The sequence below is a fragment of the Neolamprologus brichardi genome, chromosome 7 (assembly GCF_056152115.1).
Source record: "Neolamprologus brichardi isolate AB-2024 chromosome 7, ASM5615211v1, whole genome shotgun sequence".
In the NCBI taxonomy this organism is placed as follows: Eukaryota; Metazoa; Chordata; class Actinopteri; order Cichliformes; family Cichlidae; genus Neolamprologus; species Neolamprologus brichardi.
The window spans coordinates 25,405,068-25,427,701 of NC_142110.1; the positions used below are offsets into that span (position 1 = coordinate 25,405,068).

Sequence of the window (22,634 nt, forward strand, 5' to 3'; positions counted from 1 at the left end):
CACCTTGCAGAAGGCACAATCACTTTGTGACTTGTGTGTAGGTTCATTCTTAATAAAACTAAAGGCTGTTAAATAAGATACAAAAGACCCCTATGAGTAGAACATTGAGGGAACAATTTACCCTGCCCTTTGCTAGTATATTTAAACACAGTGAAAGCAGCACACACTTCCATATCATCACAAAGATATTTCTAGCAAAAAGTTCTCCAAATTTTCTCCACCAGTAATGTGTCAAGAGTACTTGGTATGTGCAATAGGCAAGCTGTCAAGGCTTAAAAAACAAACAAACCATCAAATAAAAGACATTATAATCACTAATAAAAATGTCCAGACCAAGTGACAGAATCATAGTTGGTTGGCTGGGCCAGCTATGTGTTTACCGAGTCACATGTTGAATAAAATGAAAAGATTCTAGAAGATTATGAAAGTCAGAAGCTATGGAGCACAAGCTGTAATCAACATGAAAATTTAAACTCCCCAACAGAATGATTCTTTCCATCTTAATGGTGGACAATAAGAAATCACCAAAATACACTAAGAAACTCACAGCTGATCCTGATGGTCTACAGATTAAAATGACATAGAAAGGATGAATCCAACCAATCGTCATCATCTGTATCTCAAAGGATTTAAAAGAAGAATTATTCAACATTTGACAGAAAAAAAATTGCTAAAAATGACAGCCAGCGAATGGCAAACAGCATTAATAATTTTGTAACTAATTGTTACAAAATTAATTGTATCTAATTGATATAGATTATGAAAAGAGATTGTTAGGAGAGTAAATGAGATGCCAATTTTACTTTACATTAAAATACATCAGTGACCTATGTCTGGCCTTCAGTGCGATCAGTGTGGCCTGAGTGAAGCCCTAGAGAAACTATGTTTTAATAGCCATGAACACACAGAAACCCAACATGAACCATCTGGCTGTTCACGTGCATGCACGCTCACATTTTGAAGACATTTAGCTTACAGTGAGATGAAGTGTACTGATACTGTGTCACTGTTCACTTTCATAGCTCCAAATGCATGGTTTGTAAAAGAATAAAAAAGGGATGATTCCATTAGGGCTTCATAAATCCTGCTCCTCAGAGACTTTTTGGGGAGAAACTCTCTGGTTTCTTCTAAGAAAGAACATTGGCATCTTTATGTCACTGTACTCTCCTTTTGGTTCCAATAGGATTGTTGTGTTCTTAGGAGAATAAAAAATGTCTGTAATTGAATGTGTTATGGTCAGTCCAGTCCATTCTTTAGTATGACCTTTTTTTTAGTTGTTTTATTCTACTGTAAACCTTGAATGATACCATGCTCTCCCCCCGTTGAGCTACGGTCTGTCTTTCTACATCTGTCTGTCTGATGCATATAGTCATATAGGTCTTCTGGGAGTGAAATTGAATCGAGGCTGTACTACATGCAGAAAATCTATATGAAAATGAATTATGAAAAACTATCCATCCATCCATTCGCTTCCGCTTATCCTTTTCAGGGTCGCGGGGGGCGCTGGAGCCTATCCCAGCTGTCATAGGGCGAGAAGCGGGGTACACCCTGGACAGGTCGCCAGTCTGTCGCAGGGCCAACACATAGGGACAGACAACCATTCACACTCACTTTCATTCGCACATAGTGACAATTTGGATTATCCAATTAACCTATCCCCACAAGCTGCATGTCTTTGGACGGTGGGAGGAAGCCGGAGTACCCGGAGAGAACCCACGCAAACACGGGGAGAACATGCAAACTCCACACAGCAAGACCCCGGCCTGATGTTGGAATTGAACTCAGGACCTTCTTGCTGTGCGGCAACAGTGCTAACCACCGTGCCACCGTGCTGCCTATGAAAAACTATTAGGCATTTATTTATTTAGTTCGGTGCATTTGTAGTTCAGTGTTTAGATAATAAAATGTAGATTTAGGTTTAACATGTTGGTGGACAATTCTTAACTCACAAAATATCTGAATTGTAACTTTATTGTATTGAGAGGGTTTTTTTGATTGTGTTTGAGGGATTTAATTTTAGCCCCCCCCCCCCCTTTAAGAAGCTGCACTTGTTAAAACTATATTCTTCTGTGGATTAATCACATATTCTTTTTTTTATTCAGTTCATTTCTTCAAAGAATGTCATGTTTGCAGTTTGTCAACACTGCTGTAACATTCAAGGCACAAAGCAGCAACCAGCATCACAATGAGTTTGTTGCTGTGACAACTGAGTGTTTTCTCTGAGTTTCCCACCCAAGCCAGTGAAAAGGCTCTGAGTGTTTTAGCCATCTTTATATAGTCCGTCTGTGGCTGTACACTCACTTTTTTGTGAGCGTACAGCCACATTAATGACACGACATATTGTAATTGTTTACACTGATATCTGCGATAGAGATCCAAATATTTGAGTGAAGATGAGGCTGAAATTATTTGAAGTCAGTAGGTAGTGATTTCAAATCAGTTGATCTCGAATCTGCAGTGCATGTTACTATGGAGATTGTACTTTGATAAGTAATCAACCACCTTCATAGTACAGAAAACCCAGGGTTAACCCTGAAGTTACAGAGATAAGGTGAAATCCTGCTTCGTAGTACAGTCCTCTGGGCAGCACAGATACATAAAAACTCTGGACTGACCTACTGACCTAGTGCATAAAAACCGTTGAACTGAAATATACTTTTTTCCTCGGTTCTCAGGAGGATAAGTCACACTTAATCAATAAAGAAACTCTGCTTTGCATCACATCCCTTTGTTTCAGAGACTCTTCTTATAATAACAGGAAATATTTGAGGAAGTGTTCTAGACGTAGAAACAGTTAGTGACTGACATTATAGAGATATTCATCCAATCTAAACACTCCATTTGTGTCTTTGTAGGTCCGGTGGCAGTGATAAGTGGTGAGGAAGACTCTGCCAGTCCCCTTCATCATGTTAACCATGGGATCATTAGCCCCTGTACACTGGATGCTGGACCAGCTGCAGTGGTGATTGGAATGACTAGAATTCCTGTTATAGAGAACCCACAGTACTTCAGACATGGCCACAACTGCAACAAACCTACCACCTGTAAGTGAAAACATGTATTCAGTTTTCGATTCACTTCAGTTTTACCTATATAGCACCGATTCACAACAACACTCTTGGAGTATTTTATATTGTAAGGTAAAGACAGAGGAAACCCAACAATCAGACTCCCCTATGAGTAAGCACTTGGGGATAGAAAACGTCCCTTTTAACAGGAAGAACTGGTTGCAGAACAAGGCTCAGGGAAGTGAGTCCATCTGGCGCGACATGCAAAGACATGCTGTGAAATAGAACCAGAGAATTATAATAACTAATGTCTTGATGCATGCTCAATCCACCAGGTAAGTAAATGCCAGAAGCTTGATTCTGTTCATCTGGACGAAACGTTTTCAGTGAGAGAAGTGCGCTTTGACAGTCATCCAAGTGACTTCTTCAGTCTCAGCTGACTGCAGTTTCCCCCAACCCTATAAACAGTACATTTGCACAATAACTGAAACCAGCCCACTGAATGAACATTGGGCTGTGAGGTCGGGTCTTTGATCATTAATATCCAAATTGTCATGATCATTGATCAACAACCATTGATCAGACCACTGATCATTGATCGGAGACCATTGATTAGTGGTCATGAGTACCATTCACAGAGAGTTGGGGAATGGCTGCAATCACAGCAGCCACTGTGTACTCATTGTTAACAGTTCGATTACTGTGCTCTTAAAAAAATTGAAAAACAAGCATGGCGGCATCACTGCATGTCAATATGGACTTAAAATAGAGGTAGATTTAGTCTGATCTCTGAATAGCTTCCCCTTGAAAATGAGGGAACTGTTCAGATGCAGGTATTCAGATTCTCTCACACACACACACACACACATTTTGAGAGGAGAATATTTAAATGAATCTTACAATGAGTCACTAAGGCAAACTGTGCTTTGCACTTGATATGGTTCTGGTGGAGCAGAGCCACACATTTCTGAGCATTAGAGGCAGGGACAAGAAACGTCACAAAAGGCCTTATACCCCTGACATTAAATGGTCAAATGCCAATAAACTGGTTCACTGTTAAATAAAATCTTGATGCTGATGTTTTTGAATAATTCCACAAAGTATTATTCAGTCATGAAACTCATTGATTGTGTATGTAACAATGTTATCTTTATTATCATTTTATTCCGATGAATATTATGATATGCACTTACTCTGCTGCCATCACCTTCCTCAGCTGTGGTAGCAGCTGTGTGTAAGAAACTCAATGATGATGAGTCCCATGGTATATTACAGTGGCATTAATTGTGACCCAGTGGTGGAACAGTTTTCAGTGTGTGTGTGTGTGTGTGTGCGTCTTAGATAACTTCCTCCTTAATGACAGTAACTGTACTAATTACCAAGCAGCCATATAATCACATAAATTTATATTAAAATAATTCCTTGCATAAATATACGCTATTTGAGATATAATATTAAGGTGTAATAGAAGCCCATTTTAGTCTCTGAAAATGTGTCATTCACTGCTACAGGCAGGAAAAATATCTGTTGTAAATAAAATCCACTTGTGCTAAATCCCAAAACAGTGTGTTCAAATGAAAAAAATCTTTTTTTTAATCCATAAAACACATGTAAAAAAAAACAAAAACAAAACTATTTTAGATCATCCACAGAGAACAGTGTCAGTAATCTTCTGTTTGATTAGTTTAAAGTAGATCTATTCATAAGTTTTGCAGTTTTATTCAACTTCATGATGTAAACTGTAGCCAACAGGTGGCAATCAAACATAAGCAGCGGGAATGAATACTTGGGAGGTTTCATTTGAGTGACTGTTTTGTAGTAATAATAATGGCTGAAAACTCATTTCCTCCTTTTCTTTGTCTTTTTCAGATGTTCAGCATATTAAACGACGGGACATAATTCTGAAAAGAGAGCTTGGTGAGGGAGCCTTCGGTAAGGTGTTCCTGGCTGAGTGTTACAACCTGAGTCCCACTAAGGACAAGATGCTGGTAGCTGTAAAGGTAAGCTACATAGATATAACTTGTGTGTGTGTGTGTGTGTGTGTGTGTGTGTGTGTGTGTGTGTGTGTGTGTGTGTGTGTGTGTGTGCGTGTGTGTGAGAATGTTACTTAGAAAAATGTGCTTGTGTGAATGGGTGAATGTACAAGTTATGTAAAGCGCTTTGAGTGCTCAGAAAGAGTAGAAAACCCTGACTTCTTTAAAATATTTCTGGCCCATTCTTAAAAGCTGGGTCTGTGGCAGGAAATCAACCAATTTAAATCAACTCTACCAATTCTGGTAGAGTTGATTGTGGCTCCTTGTGGCTCCTTCAGAATTACAAGTCTTACTCCAGGCTGTAGGACATGAGATGCAAAACAATGAGTCATCTCAACTTAGTTGTGCAAGGAAGATCAACCTTATCGGGTGATAAAGTCATTAAAACAGCACAGCAACAACAATAATGGGAAGTGCTGTAACAGGCTGCCACTTAACAGGGTGCCAAAAAATGGAAGTCTGTGTGACAACTCACTGGTGTTAAGTACAGAAAATAACTGGCATTTGTGGTCAGATACTGGCAGAATCTGGCCCAATTTAAGGATCATTTACTGTAAGTAATTAATGAAGTTTCTGTTCATAAGTGCATACAACTCCCTTGCTTTGAAAAGCTTATGGATATACACATGAGGGAGGACTGTTACCATAGCTATCCGAGTGTAACATTTGTGCTGTGATACCATCGTATAACAACAGAATACTCTCTGAATCTCCCAGACGCTGAAGGATCCCACACTTGCAGCCAGAAAGGATTTCCAGCGTGAGGCTGAGCTCCTCACTAACCTTCAACACGAGCACATAGTGAAGTTCTACGGAGTGTGTGTGGATGGAGACCCTCTCATCATGGTCTTTGAGTACATGAAGCACGGAGATCTCAATAAGTTTCTCAGGTAAGTCAAGCATTGAAGCAAGTGTGTCTTTCTTCTTCTACAGGGTTTTGATGACAGACAGTTTTACCAGTAGAATTCGATTCTACTTGTAACAGTGCTATTCACTAATGTGTGTCTGTGAGAGATAGGATGAAATATATCGGATGACAATATTAAAACATCTATTGTTTCATATTATACTCTATTATTTATTTTGTGATGTTGCAAAACACACTGTTTACTGTCAATATTTTTCATTGCTTTAGATAACAGTAATGGTCACCAAAGAACTTCCTAAACAAGGGGCTACCTCTGTAGCATGGACATGGTTTATTATGGAAAGTCTGACGCTAAGCAGAAAACTGTTTTGTACAAATTACGCAGCAAACAAGTCCTACAGACATTAACACAACAAACCTCTTCCACAACCTAAGCAAGACTCATAAAAGAATATGGACTCAAAGGTTAGAACTGGCTTTTCCCAGTAGCACGCCATATAATAAAGACTCACGTAGATAATAGCAGCCATTACACTTCCATCTATAAATACAGTTATGGCAAAAAGGATCGGCACCCCTGGAAGTTTTCCAAAAAATGCACAATTTCTCCCATAAAATTGTTACAATTACATTTGTTTTGGTGTACACGTCTTTATTTCCTTTATGTGCAGTGGATCAACATAAACAAACTTGAATTTGACAGCTTTTCCCACAAAATTCAAAAACTGGGCTGGACAAAATTATTGGCACCTTCAACTTAATATTTGGTTGCACTGTCTTTTGGTACTGCAATCAATCACTTCCTATGACCATCAACAAGCTTTTTACACCTCTCAACTGGAATTTTAGACCACTCTGCTTTTGCAAACTGCTCAAGGTCCCTCAGATTTGAATGGCACCTTCTCCCAACAGCAATTTTGAGATCTCTCCATAAGTGTTCAATTGGATCCGGACTCATTGCTGGCCACTTCAGAACTCTCCAGCGCTTTGTCTTCAATCGTTTCTGGGTGCTTTGAGAGGTATATTTGGGGTCACTGTGTTGCTGGAACACCTATTACCTCTAATGCAGACCAAGCTTTCTGACACTGGGCCCTACATTGACTTCCAAAATTTTTTGGTAGTCTTCCGATTTAATAATGCCTTGCACACAGTCAAGGCATCCAGTGCCAGAAGCAGCAAAACATCCCCAAAACATCTTAGAACCTCCACCATGTTTGACTATGGTAGGTGTTGTGTTCTTTTCTTCGTAGGCCTCATTCCGTTTTCTGTGCAGAAGATTATGTTTTTTAAGTCGAACCGTCTTGCATTAAAATTGTCCTGAATATCTTGCATTTCTAACAGTGCAACCCTCTGATGATTTTCTCATCAGAGCCCATGGGCCAGATGCCATGATCCTAGTGGATGGACAGCCTTTGCAGACGAGTGGTGAACTCGGTCTGTCCCAGATGCTTCATATAGCCAGCCAAATTGCAGCTGGGATGATCTACTTGGCATCTCAACACTTTGTGCATCGTGACCTGGCAACCAGGAACTGCTTGGTGGGGAATGGTCTTCTGGTCAAAATAGGAGATTTTGGCATGTCCAGAGACATTTACAGCACAGATTATTACAGGGTAAGGACATTTTTCTTCTTGTATTTTTGTCTTCCTCTTTTTTTATCAAAACTGGAAATGTTTTCAAAGATGAGCAATGAAATGGTTTCATTAAGTGCAGCTCTTCACATATGGTACACTTATACTGTGAGGTGTTACAGCAGTAATCTGTGGAATGTTTACATTTACCTTCAAGTTATATTAGTAAAGCATGGTTATAAATCAAGTCAAATAATCAAATCTTTTAAAAAAATCATGGACATTGTGCCTATACTGTATTAGTTTGATTACTAAGTCCATCACTCTTCCCCTCACACCCCCTTCTCTGGTCTGTGGATTTTTGAGTCACTAATTTAGGCTGCTCAGTCAAAATGGTGGTTATTACTGAGGCGAACACGCTTTGCCCAGAACAATCTAAATTCGTTTTATTTGCAGATGGGCAACATTGCTAAATTGTAGACTTGTAGTCAAGACCGCCTAAACCAAGACCAAAACAATACCAAGACCAGAGGGTATCGAGACCAAGACGAGACCAAGTCAGAGACCGAGACAAAAAAGTCTTTAAACTGCAGCCAGATGCTGCTTCGTTTATGGGTGTCAGACATATTTATGTGTTTTTGCACTCGCACAGCCCTCCTCACACGGACAGACGCACGCTCCCATTGACTGTCGTGTCTCTCACCCTCTCTGATATTATCCTATATCCTCGCATGTGATTGGCCACAATATGGAGGGATTGGAGCATAGCTGAGCCACTGTGTGAGAGCTGAGCAGCGAAAAGAAATTAAGTGAGGAGCCGGCTCTCGCTCAATGGGAGGCGACTCTTCTGACTCACTAAAAAGCACTCCAATGTGGGTTAGTTTCAGACCAATAGCGGTGGTTTTGTTTGTTAACTTCACCATAAAAGTTTGCCTCATCACTGAACAAAATCTTCTGCGTGAACTGAGGGTCCTGTTCCAATTTTTGTTTTGCCCATTCTGCAAATTCTGTGCGCCGATCTGGGTCATCCTCGTTGAGATGCTGCAGTAGCTGGAGTTTGTAAGGGTGCCATTTGTGAGTAGCTAATATCTGCCGAAGGGATGTTCGACTAATGCCACTCTCCAGTGACATGCGGCGAGTGCTACGCTGTCGGCTGTGGATCATCAGTCACTGATGTTTCTTCATTAGTGACAGTTTAATTGCATCCACATTTTGGCAAATCCAACACTGAACCAGTTTCACGAAACTTAGCAAGCAGTTTGCTAACTGTAGCATGGGAGATGGGTGGTCTCGTAGGGTGTCTTGCATTGAAATCTGCTGCAATGACCAGATATCAACACAATTTTGATCCGCTCCTCACATGTTAACCCCTTGGTCTGACACTAGCCCACATTGGATGGATCCCTACAAGACTGTTGGAACAACAAAAGTGATGGATTGGTGTGGTATATGGGGTACAACAATAGTGGGCTCTTTGGGGTCATCTGAAGGCAATTGTCTATGGTGTGAAGATACGAGATGTGCAGCACCTGAAACTATGGATACTGGATGCCTGTGCTGGCATTTCTCCTGCGGTGTTGCTATCAGTGTGTGAAGAGTGGGAGAAGAGGGTTGCATTGACAATCCAACACAATGGGCAGCACATTGAACACATTTTATAAGTGGTCAGAAACTTGTAAATAACTCATAAAAGAATAAAGTTACGTTGAAACCAAGCACACCATTGTTTTTCTTGTGACATTACCAATAAGTTTGATGTGTCACATGGCCCTCTTCCTATTGAAAAAACAAAAGTTGTATCCAAGATGGCCGACTTCTAAATGGCCACCATGGTCACCACCCATCTTGAGGAGTTTGCCCCCTCACATATACTAATGTGCCACAAACAGGACTTTAATATCACCAACCATTCCCATTTTATTACGGTGTATCCATATAAATGGCCCACCCTGTACAGTGCACACATGAAGGCTAAAAATATAGACAACATTTTTAATCTTTAGATGGGCTCTTCTGGTACAAGGCATGGTAGAAATATGTTTTACATTTGGTGTATGGCATAATTTTCTTTTACATTTTCTGAAGACAGGTAATCTAATTGTGATGTCATTCTTCTACAGCCATTGCATTGTGAAGTCAGCATTTATTTTATAATAATTATAATAATTTTATAATATGTTAAAGCCAAGAAAATCTCCTTTGTTTGTTTGAGTAACTAAGTGGGATGTGTTACTTTGTTATCTGCAAAAAAGACCACCAGTGCCCAAAATTCAGTCCAGCATGAATTCATGTATTTACTAGGGGTGCAACGATACAACAAAATTCACGGTTCGGTTCGGTTCGATACTTTGGTGTCACGGTTCGATATTTTTTCGATACAAAAAAAATGTTCATGCCTTTTTATTAATTTGTCATTTATTAAATTTTCACGGCACATTCTGCACCACATCTCTGTGCGTTCATCATTTGTTTGAAGCCAGCTCACCTCCTGCAACCACTTTTCCGAGAATACGCGCTTCTTTTGTGGTTCGGACTCCTTCTGACATTTCTTTGGAGGTGGAGGAACATCACAGTAATTGCTTAAAGGAGCTTCTTCACATCTTTAAGAGTTCTAAACAAATGTCTGTCCTCTTCCTGAAAATCTTATGTACGCAAACACGCATTGCAACTTCTTATCTTGTGCGGGTTTTTATTTTGACAGCGAATGCGCACCTGCGGACCACTTATGTGCAGCCCTGGTTATTTAGCTCGTCATATTGCAGCCACAGAAATTCTTTTGTCCATGAAACCATAAAGCTGCACTTTCTTTTTGCCTTATAGTCTGATTTGTCATAACCTTTCCGTTTTGTCACTTCTTCACCCTGACCTGTCTTATTTGGCTCAGCAGAACTAAAATATATATCCTGCTGCTTTTACACACGCACTAACATAACGCTCAGCGATTCTCTGCGCGATCAACCTCTCACATGTTTAAGCTGCAGGAGATTTCACTTGTCATGTTTGCATAGTAAGCTAACGATTGATAAGACGATGTCAGAGGAATTGGTGCGCAAATTATCATCACTCACCAATCAGTACTGTCGCTTTCTATACACAGTTCACGCGATTGCAAAGTGAAAGCAAAAAACAAGCGCAAATTCAAACGCGATTTCAGTATGTCACATATTGACAGTGGCCGATGCCAATGACATAATTACCCAGCTACATTTCCGAAAGAATGCAAAAGCATTGACATATATTTTTCCTTCCTACGATAGGCCGACGGGCAGGGCAGAGATAGATTTTGGTAGCCCGACTGGAAAAAAGCCCCAGGACGTCGGGCTAGCGATTTTGCGAGCCCTGTATCTGATTGAGGAATCACTCATCTTTGGAAAAGAGAGTTTATTATGGAGAAATGTCTCTTTCCAAAATAAAAGCTATACTATACGCTTCTTCTGGGCTATATTCTCAGCAGCATATTAAACATATCAGGTCCCCATAAGGAGAATCATGTGCTAACGGCTGTCTAAATGACTCGGGTAAAGTTTGTAGCATGCGTGCTTGTTTTTGTCTGCTTCCACTTGTCTTTGCACTAGGATGATGTCGGAGTAAATGTGCAGTCATATTGGTTGTGTTCCCACTAGTGCTGTCAGCGTAAATCTGAAATGACGTTAAGGTCACAACACGGCAAATCTCCGTTAACGAGCTACCACGGATCGCCTCATGAGTGGGGCTGGAAGACGTCAACACATTAACGAGCTAACTGCGCTAAAACACTAGTTCCCACCAATTGAGCATTGCTGGCACATCCAACATACTGTTTTACTTTTGTCCATGACACGCTTACCTTCAGGGTCATACGTCACATGAAAACCAAAATAGTTCCAAACGCCAGATCTGAATGAGGGTGGGGGAGGTTCAATTTGCCATGTTGCAACGAGCTTAACTTCTGTCTAGCTAGCTTGCCCTGCGCTCAGTGAATCTGTGTTCGACTACTCCGCCTAGGCTGCACTGTCGAGCGCAGATCCACTGAGCGCTCAACACAGACAGCATCGTCAGAAGGAAAGTTGATAAAATAAATTAAAAATGTTGTATCGTTTGATACATATGCGTACCGAACCGAAAGCACTGTATCGAACGGTTCGATATCGATACGAGTATCGTTGCACCCCTAGTATTTACTTTTATATTCAAATGATTATCACAAATGTATAAGTCAGATTTGCAGTGTTGATTCTGACTTGTTTGTGTAAGTTTTTGAAGTTATCATACTGCTTATAACTTTCCCATAAAGCATTTCAACTTGTGCATGTGTGTGTGTATGTATGTATCTGTATGTTCAGGTGGGAGGTCACACCATGCTGCCTATCCGCTGGATGCCCCCAGAGAGCATCATGTACAGAAAATTCACCACAGAAAGTGATGTGTGGAGCTTTGGCGTTATTCTGTGGGAGATCTTCACTTATGGAAAACAGCCATGGTTCCAGCTCGCCAATAATGAGGTAAACTGTTATTTCAACAATGTCATTTGCTGAGGACATGATGTAATTACCAGGAACAAAACATTTGAACATTTTACTCAAATTAACTTTTTTCCCTAGGGGCCCAATTTATTAGTCCAGCTTTGTGAAAAAATAGAGGTGCATATATCACTGTAACTTAATGAGCAGAACTAATAGCCACTCTCATTTTACCTAACTTCTCCAAAAACTTGTGAATTTCTACAAAATAATGTTGTAGGGTCTTTAACATTGTAAAGCACCTTGAAGCAATTCTTGCTGTGATTTTGTGCTATATAAATAAATTTCAATTGGACTGAATCTGTCTTTTGGTGGTGTAATTTTCTTGGAATGCTCAGTTGGTGCCCTGTCTCTGACATCCCCTGTTATATGGAACTGGGCCTTCAATTTGGAGATGCTACTAGGGCTCACTCCAAATACTTCTGCCACTTGGTTTTGCAGAACATCAGCTTATGGTTGCCCTAGCTAATTTAGTCAAACATGGCATATTCAGAACAGACACCAACTGACCACTGTAGCAGGGTCCAAACTCACAGGTATCCTTAATCAGATAACTGATTGTCAGTACCTTGGGTACCAGAAGCTCAAAAATTGTCAACAGCAATTGACAATAAGCTGTTTGTTGTTGTTTAGAGTCTAAACGGTGTTTGATTACTACAATGTCAAGTGCTTGATGTAGTTTACAAGATACTGTAACCACTCCCTTTTGGATATGACAAATAAAGCCAAACACCCTCAACTTAGACCAGAAAGTTACAGAGATACTCTAGGGCCTGAGACTTCTCTGCTGGATTACCACATCAACGGACTCTATCTCGCCCAGAGAGGAGACACTGGGGCAGTGTGAGAGAGAGCACAAGTGGGACAGGTGTGAAGGTATCTAGATTAGGCTAGCCACTAGTGTGCCGCTGTGCACAAACACCGTTCTCCACTGTCGGAGATTGTTATCATTAAGTGCCAACCAGTCTACCTAGCAAGGGAATTTACATCGATTGACCTCATTGCTGTTTACATCCCTCCCACCACTAACGCCACAGCTAGGACCGTGGAAGATAACTACTGGACGCTGAGTACACCAAGTCAGGCTCTCTGATCACATCACCATCATTCTAAGACCTGCATACAGACCCAGAGTGAGGGCCATCAGACCAACACAAAATCAGATGTGTGTAGCCAGAGGGGGCCTCCTCTGCTCTGAAGGATTGCTTCAGCACTGCAAACTGGTACATCTGACCGGTGATCAGCCTCGCGGAACACGAATTCCGAGTGGCATTGAGGAGAGTAAACACAAGGACAGCGGCGTCACCGGCCATCTGCTGCGCTGCTGCGCTGACCAGCTAGCAGGTGTGTTCACTTCCGTCATCAACGAGTCCCTGGCGAAGTCTGTGGTCCCCACATGCTTCAAAAGATCCACCGTCATCCCTGTGCCCAAGAACAGCAAACCCTCATCCCTGAACGATTACCGGCCAGTTGTACCTACCTCAGTAGTAATGAAGGTGTTCGAGAGGCTGCTGAAGAACATCATCTCCTCCTCCATCCCAGACACCACAGATCCACTCCAGTTCGCCTACCGACCCAACAGATCCACAGAGGACGCCATCGCCCACGTCCTACACACCACCCTCAGCCACGTGGACAAGAAACAGGGTAACTATGTGAGAATGCTGTTTGTTGATTACAGTTCAGTGTTAACACAATAGTGCCCAGCAGACTGTTCACAAAGCTGAGGGATCTGGGACTCAACAGCCGTCTGTGTGCATGGGTTTTGGACTTCCTCACTGGCAGAACTCAGAAGGTGAGGGTGGGTAGATGCGTCTGTAACAGCATCACCATCAACACAAGAGCACCACAGGGATGTGTCCTCTCACCACTGTTCTACTCCCTCTACACTTTAGACTGTGTGGCCACCCATGGCTCCAACACCACTGTGAAGTTTGCTGACGACACAGTGGTGTTGGGCGCCATCTCCATCAACAATGAGGCGGCCTACATGGATGAAGCGAAGAATCTGGCATCATGGTGCCAGGACAACCATCTCCAGCTGAACGTTGACAAGACCAAGGAGCTGGTGGTGGACTTAGGAAGGAGTCAGCACAGAGACTACAAGCCCATTATCACCAATGGAGCTCCAGTGGAGAGGGTGCAGTCCTTCAAGTATCTTGGTGTCCACATCACCTCAGACCTGACATGTCTGCCCACATTCAAGTCCAGACCAAAAAGGCTAGGCAGCGCCTGTACCACCACGACAACTGAGGAAGTTCAGGGTCTCTCCAGAGATCCTCAGGATTTTCTATACAGGCGGTGTGAAGAGCATCCTCACACAGAACATCACATCCTGGTTTGGGAACAGCTGTGTTAAGGACCAAAAAGCTCTTCAGAGAGTGATCCGTACAGCAGAATGCTGCTGCAGGATTGCTCTCCCCCCGCTTCAGGACACCTACACCAGGAGATGCTGGACTAGAGGAGCGCATATACTGAAGGACCCGTCCCATCCTAGCAACAAACTGTTCCAACTTCTGCAATCCAGTAGAAGGTTCCGCATCATCCGGGCAAGGACAGAGAGACTCAAGAGGAGCTTCTATCCCCAAGCCATCCGAGCCCTAACTATGCATGTGACAAATAAAAAACCTTGAACCTTGAACCTTGATCTTCAAACAAGTATCCACCTAAAACAGACATTAAGGAATACGATGACGCTGTTGCAGCATACATCGCAAAATGCACTGATAATGTCACTCACTGCAAAACTTACTGTCCATGCTAACCAGAAGCCATGGCTGACAGGACAGGTTCACAGGCCCCCCAAGGCAGCCTTTAGGGCCGGTGACACTACAGGACTTGCAACAGCTATAGAAAACCTACCCTATGGTATCAGGAAAACAAAATTACAGTACAGTAAGAAAATATCTGGTCCTTTCACAGTAACAACAGAGGTCTTTCTGCAGGGTCTTTCTGGTGTGGAATCCAATCCTCAGTGGACACTTGAGTGCCCATTGAGGTCATTACTGGTGTAACAAGGGAAGAGTCTGTTGATGATCTACAGATGAGGACACAATTATTAGCCCCCCTATTAAAAAATAGGTCAAAATTATTACCCCAATCATGCTAAAAGTAGGTTGTGTATCCTTGTTGTAAGGTTTCATACATGTTTTCTGAGCAAACCCAGGCTATTTTTGTTGGACCTTAGTCTTCAGGTCACCCCGTGGGTTTCCAGTGGAATTTAAGTCAGAGTTTGAAGCAATAACCCAGACCCAGTTTTGCTGCTGACTGTGTGAGGGTTTTTGTTTTGTTTTGCTTCAAAATCTTCACATATCCTTATTTCTTTCTTATGATGCAGGTGACACAAACAAGTACAGTCACGGGCTTTAACAATGTTCAGATTTTCCTCATACTCCTGGCATTAACAGGAAAACTCAGTAGATGTACTGCTTGGTTTTATTTGTAAGAAGGGTATTTAAAAGAAGTCTTCCTAAGGTTCAAACATTTTAACATTATTGTTAAAAGGCTGTTTTGTTTTCTAAAACTCCACAATACAGCCATAGGCCCGGCCAGTGCAGTGCACAACTAATGCAAGTCTGGTTGCGTAGCAGTCCTTTCTTAAACAAGACAGTAAAGTATCTCTGCTCAACTACTGGTCTCTGTGTCTTTACAGGTGATAGAGTGTATTACTCAAGGTAGAGTACTGGAGCGCCCAAGGCTCTGTCCTAAGGAAATCTACGATATTATGCTTGGCTGCTGGCAGAGGGAACCGCAACAACGTCTCAACATTAAGGACATCCAGAAGATGCTGTTTACTTTGATGAAAGCCACACCAGTTTATCTGGACATACTGGGATAATAGCCACAAGGAGACACTAATGGAATATATTCAAAGCACTGAATTGCCCCCGAACAGAAGTGATCTGTTTGCATACTCTGTGGATTAGGGGCTGAAAATACCCTGTTTTCATCTGCCAGATATTTGAGGACTGCAACTAACACATTGTATATTATGTTTATTTAACTGGACCAAAATGATCTGAATTGCATCAGTACCTAATAATCTGGAACCTGCAAATTCTATACCCATTTTGTTTTTTCAAATGGAATTGTAACTAAAAAGACTTAAGTATAAAGTATATATTGCAACAATGTGGAGTGATTATGCTGATGTGGTATAGTTAAGGTGTCACATCATAATAATGTGGGTTTCACCCTGTTTTGATCATAGCAGCACTAGTTCTAATCAACTGTTAATAAACCCTGACCTGGACTGGTAGTTTACTGGTAGTAATCCTGCCCAGGATTACATTGATCTCAGTTGGTTTCACAAACCTTAAGTAACCTTCTAGTCTTCCTTTGGCTTATCTTTGCCAGGTCTTCATTTGTGAAATGTGAAAAGTCAGAAGGATTAATTTATTCTCTTTTTAATTATTTAAATTTTTATCTGTGCCCAATCTTTCTCATACCTTGGGTTGCAATGGTAGCCATCTTTAATCTAAAGTAATGATGATGACTATAAAGTTTCAAAGTACTAACATTTCTGTTTTCTGTTTTTAACTTTTGGCTACCCCAGAAACCAATGGCAGAGCCAAAATATTTTCAGGGGTGGCCAGGCTGAAAGGCTGAGGTTGAGCACAGAAAATTCACTTTCTTTTTAAAGCCCTTTCCCTCCCCACTTTTTCAGAGAAACAGTATTCACAGTTTCGTGGATTAGCACATGGATCCCTAAAAGGTTTTGCTGTTGGTTGTTTATGTTACACTGTGGCCACAATTTGGCTCTGCCCCTGCCTGAAACCACCAACATTCATGTGACTTGTGACACAGTTGTTCTGACACAGGTATTTGGGGAATAGACCACAGTTATTGAGCATTTACAAAGACCAGATTGTTGTATCTTAATGTCAAGGAAATGTGTAGTTTGTGTGACCATGTGCAGATTATATTTCTTGACTTTTCTTTCTGTTCATGTATAAATTAAGGAAGGAGGTGAAAGAATAGAACAATGCACATAAATCAAATATTTCATGTACAGCAGCTGCTACACATGACTGCTGTTCTTAAGTGCTAGTTCAGTGGCAGCTTGCAACACAGTTTTTATCTGAAACATCATTGTTACAACACTTTTAAGTCCTGAGCTCATGATAGCTCACTGAGCTGCTTAGCTTTACAAGAACCTGACCATACCTTCCAATCCTGAGCCTGGAAGCATGGGTTGAGTGACTGTCTGCCACTATAGAAACGGACCTAAGTGCCTCCTACTTCTTTCTTTCTGAACACTAGGAACCAGGAAAGTAGTCTTTCAAAATAATAGCACTTTTACATTTTGTTTACCTGCCTAATGGCCACTAGCTGTAAACTCTTGTTTTTCTTATTACCTAGTTTCATAAGTATCTACTGTATTAAAAAAATTAAATTTAAAGCAAAAAAAAATTAAAAAAAAATTAAAAGCCAAACTACCCAACGTGAAATTGAAATTGCATTACATATACACTAACCAGTCAATTTATTAGGTATACCTGTTAAACTGGTCATTAGCATAAATATTAAATCAGCCAATCACATGACAGCAACCCAGTATATTTAGACATGTAGGCATGGTCCAAATGAACTACTAAAGTTCAAACCCATCATCAGAATGGGCGAAAAATGGGTAATTAAAGTGACTTTGGACGTGGCATGGATGTCAGTGCCAGGTTGGCTGGTATTTCAGAAACTGATGCTACTGGGATTTACTGACAACCAGCCATAGAGTTACATCAACAAGGCTGAAACTGCCTTGAGCTGATAACAAGGCAATAGGAACTCGAATAATCACTCGTTACAACCAAGAAGCATCTCTAAACGTACAATATGTGGGTCCTAATAGAAGACTGGAAAAATGTTGCCATCAGTGCCTGATGAGTCTTGAATTCTGCCATGAGAGTTGGAGGGTAGGGTCAGAATTTGATGCTAACAACATGAACCCATGGATCAAACCTACCTTATGTCAGTTATTCAGGCTGGTGGTGGTGTGGGATATTTTCTTGGCAAGCTTTTGGGCCTTTAATAATATGCCTTCATTGTCACAAATTACCTGAGCATTGTTGTTGACCATAACTATGATCACAGTATACCCATCTTTTGGGGTGTGGTGAGACCACAGATTCACATTGTGGATGTAGAACCAAAAAAACTGTACTAACTGTGTCAGCATGGATCAGAATCTCTGAGAAATGTTTGCGGTACCTTGTTGATTTTATGGCACAAAGAATTATGGCAGTTTTGAAATTAGAAACTGGCCCAACTCACTATTAGCAAGGTGTGCTACGAGACCGTTTACAGATAACCTTTTGCCATTTTCCAAAGCTAAAAAAAAAAATGAATGAACTGATATATGTGTGAACTGAAAGGATAATACTTGAGACACTAGGATGTATATACTGTAAATCTGTCTGTCTTAAGATATTTATTTTGTTTTCCTATGTTGGATTATTTTTTTTGTTTCTCAATATGTTATTATATGATTAATTTAAATCTAATAGATCTTTTGATTTGCTTTCCAGTTGTAATTTACTCTCACAAGTTGCATTTATCTCATTAGAGACTGGCTAAAAAAAATCTAGATTTAAGAAATGTCAATTTGTTTTGTGTCATTTTATACTATGCATCCATCAATTCATCCATATTCTTCTTCTTATCCAATTCAGGGTTGTGAGGCATTTCATATAACTGAAATAAATTAATAAAAAATAATAAGTCAGGAAAACCGATTAAAACTACAAAGTTACAAATGCTAAAAAGTCAATGTTTTATTGCCCTCTTCAAGTACTGTTCAAGGATCACATGCATTCTTTAATTTAAAAGAAATAGTTTGTCATTCATTGACCACAGTCAGAAAATGACAACACTTTCATCAGTGTGTCTAATGATGTGTCGTGCACCTAGTCTCTACACTGTGTTTGAGATTTTAACTGTTTTGTCCACACTGACCTAAAGAATTTAAAATCTAGTCTCACAAGGAATTCAGTGCATCAAGTTGTTAACTTCATATGCTCTTGGGTCAATGAGTGAGTACTGGGTTTAGCATTGCCTTACTGACTCTATACCTCAGTTTTCAGCGAGCATCTTGAGATGCAGGAATCAGTATTTTTCTTTATTTTACTTGAAACAACAAAGGGCAGCAGCATGCTGTCCATTAGCTTGATACATGAAACCCCTCCTAAGCCATTAGAAGAGTCATCTGAAGAGCAAAATGAAAAGCCTTTGATTAATTATTTATTGATATTTGAATGTATCATCAGTCTACAGTGAAAGACAAACTTCATTTATTCCGTCCCTTATTGTTAAATGAGACAGATTTACAATACTGTGAGTCACTGTCATCCTGTGCGTGATGTTTGAGTGTCACGTATTTGGTGTTGGTTTTTATAAGATTTTGTTTCTCAAAAGTGTATTTAACAGTTCATCTAAAAAAACTGAACATATACCTGGGATTTGCATTGATATATAGGTATATTGTATAAACATTAAACAGGTGCATCACCTGCATTGCCAGGGTAGTATGAAGAAATCTGATTCTGTATCTTTTCTAATTTTAGATTAGAGCTGTGTAATTAAAGATATGTGCATTTCTGAACTGCAATCCTAATGCTAGGATAAAACATGATCAAAGTTATCTTACAGTAGACTTGCTTACCAAGTATCACCCATAATGTGAACTCTTGTTTCTAAGCCATTCATTTCATTTGAGCAAATTGATTATATTTGCATTAGTGTCAGTGCTTTAAATTGTGTCTTTCTCTCACTATGAGTGTTTGCTTACTCCAAGTCCTCCAGGAAGTAGGTATTACTTATAAGGTCTACAAGGTACCTGAGAGGGACGGCTTCATTAGACCCTCACTCTATGGGAGTGAATTACAGAATTAAATTTTGTTTTATTTGTTTTCTACACACAAAAGAAAATCCAGATTTTAGAGAAATTTCAACACATTTCTAGAAAAAGTCGGTTGCACAGAACTCTAAACATAAAATCAAAGACGTTAACTCTTTCAACATGAAACACAGCACTCTCTAAACTGATTCTTTCCAACTAAACAACACAAACAGCTATTAGATGATTATATCTAAGAGAGAATAAAAAACACTGATCGGATCAATTCAAAACCATCAGAGTTGTTTGACTATGTCTTGGCTTGGCTTGGCCATGGTACATACTTTTTCTTGTTTTGGAAAAGTATACATGTTTATTTTTATTTTGTCCTTAGATACCATTTACAGTTATCTAGTGCATTATAACCTTTGTAATGGAAATAAATGAGAAACAAAACAAACCAAATCAGTGCACAAATTTTTAGAAAAAACGTAACAAACAAAACATTTATTTGTTACCACAATACAAAGTTTTCAGATGAACTGACAAAAATAAAAGAATGCCTTCTTCCTCCTAGGCTTTTTTCTTACCTTTCCTCTTCCTTTGTGTTTTCGTTGCTTCATCTTCTCCCTGTCACTTGAAGCCAGTGCTATCCTCTGATACAGGATCGTTCTTCCGGTTGAGTGGTTCAAAGGAGGAGCATGAGTGAGACGAATTAATAGTCAGAGTGTACTTTGAGGCCATGTTTCTAGAACAAAATGCGTTTGTGTTCAGAGATTTGCAAAACTGTGATTTAGATTGTCATTTGAGTGAGAGCAGCTTGGAGTTATAATGATGATACATAAACTTTATATTTTTACAATTTTGTACATAGTTCCACTTTTTGTTTATAAGAAGTGGGCAAAAGATCATTCATCTCAATTTTATTTTTATGCTCAAGTCAAAATTAGGGACCCAACAAGCCATGTTAGAAGAAACTGAAGAACAGAACCATATTCAATTCAGTTCAGTTCAATTTTATTTATATAGCTCCAAATCAGAACAACACTCATCTCAGGGTGCTTCATACTGTAAGGTAAAGACCCTACAATGACATGGAGAAAACCTTTACAATCAAACAACATCCTTGGCAACAGTGGGAAGAAAAAACTATCTTTTAACAGGAAGAAACCTCCAGCAGAACCAGGCTCAGGGAGGGGCAGCTATGAGTGGTTAACCTTATCCTGTTTTCTCAAGAGACCTTCCTAAATGCTGCAAGCATGCTATGTTGATACATGCAAGCTTCCTGGAGGACACAATTGGCTAGCAAAATACATCAAATTGTATTACAAAACAGAAATCACCAGATAAATGTTTCCTGTATGATCAAGCCTTAAGCTTTCACAGACTGACAGTCTTGGTTGTTTCTAATGATATTTGGGTTAAATAAAATCTTTTGTCTCTGTTTGCTCTTGATTTTACATGTATTCTTCTTTTTTGTCTATTGTGTTCTTATTTATTCTCTTCCCCTTTCCCACTGTCACTTTACCATACACAGTTTCTAAGCTGAATATGTAAGAAACATCATTACTCTATTAAGAATCCATGTCTTTTCTAATTGTTGTATATCCATCTCAACACATATGTATGTGAATCATTTGACTTATAAAACTTGTATAACATCTTTCTGAAAAGCTTAGACGTGGTGATTTTTTACGGTGGCTCTGTGTATCATTCTGACTCTCAATTCTCATTAAAACTGACTTCAATGACGTTTGCGTCCACTTATTTTTTTAACCAGAAAAAAAGGGAAATAAGTGACTCATACTCATTATGTAACATCAATTCCCCACTTCAAAGTTATATTATTCCCCAGACATTTATATCTGGAAAGTGTGGCTCAGTTTCTCAAAGCTCTGAACACAAACTGTGTTAATTGCTTTGTTTAAATTGTTAATTGGTTTATCAAAACTCCCCATCTTGCGAAATGAAATGCAGCACTCAAAACCATAGCAAAACAATTGATGCAATACACTCAAAACCCATACAAGCATGTGCAAGTGTGTCTTCCTTCCTTTGTTTTGGCATGGTCTAGGGTTTTTTTAATATTAGATTTTGTCATGTGCCCCGGGATAGAAAGAGATTAAAGTCCTAATAATAAAGCATTTTTAATCTTAATAAAAAATAAGTCAAAATGTACAAATGATAAATCTATACAGGAGAAATGTAGTTTGAGTAGTAAAAATTGTTACTGTTCTGATGGCTGAGTTTTGTGTGTGTGTGTGTGTGTGTGTGTGTGTGTGTGTGTGTGTGTGTGTGTGTGTGTGTGTGTGTGAGAGAGAGAGAGAGAGAGAGAGAGAGAGAGAGAGAGCTTCAACCTTAGCAGTTTTGTGTGTATCTGGAGGAATCCAAAGATAAGAAGTGTGTCAAACTGGGAGCTGGTTCCACATAAGAGAGGTCTGAAAGCTGAAGGCTCTGCCTCCCATTCTACTTTTAAATAACCTAAAAATCACAAGTAAGCCTGCAGTCTGAGACAGAAGTAATCTATTGGGGTGATACAGTACTATGACGTCTGATTAGTCTGTGCTTTGGGGCGTAGCCGGGCAAGGCAGAGTGTCTTAAAGAATTATAAATAAATACATGCACATATGAACATACCCTGTACATATGGAAAACTGTCCCTCTGTCCTCATTGGTCGACTCACCATTTTTTATGTCTCTCTCTCTCCTTCTCTCTCTCTCCTTTTCTCTCTCTACTCTGTTGTGTGTGTATTCTGGTTTTGGTGCAGAAGTGGGACTTCCGGGGTTCCTGGCCTAATCAGACACCTGCTTCTGATTACCTCTT

General features: G+C 40.0%; 1 protein-coding gene across 1 annotated transcript in view; it reads left to right on the forward strand.

Moving 5' to 3' along the window:
• Window positions 1-21,561, forward strand: part of LOC102800225 (NT-3 growth factor receptor-like) — an 81,397-nt gene extending 59,836 nt beyond the window's left edge. Inside the window, exons 14-19 of the mRNA XM_006782279.3 lie at window positions 2,856-3,044; window positions 4,878-5,008; window positions 5,759-5,931; window positions 7,279-7,522; window positions 11,803-11,961; window positions 15,632-21,561. Coding sequence (XP_006782342.1) covers window positions 2,856-3,044; window positions 4,878-5,008; window positions 5,759-5,931; window positions 7,279-7,522; window positions 11,803-11,961; window positions 15,632-15,817 — 1,082 coding nt within the window. The 3' untranslated portion in view covers window positions 15,818-21,561. The remainder of the gene's footprint in view (window positions 1-2,855; window positions 3,045-4,877; window positions 5,009-5,758; window positions 5,932-7,278; window positions 7,523-11,802; window positions 11,962-15,631) is intronic.
• Window positions 21,562-22,634: the final 1,073 nt, after the last annotated feature.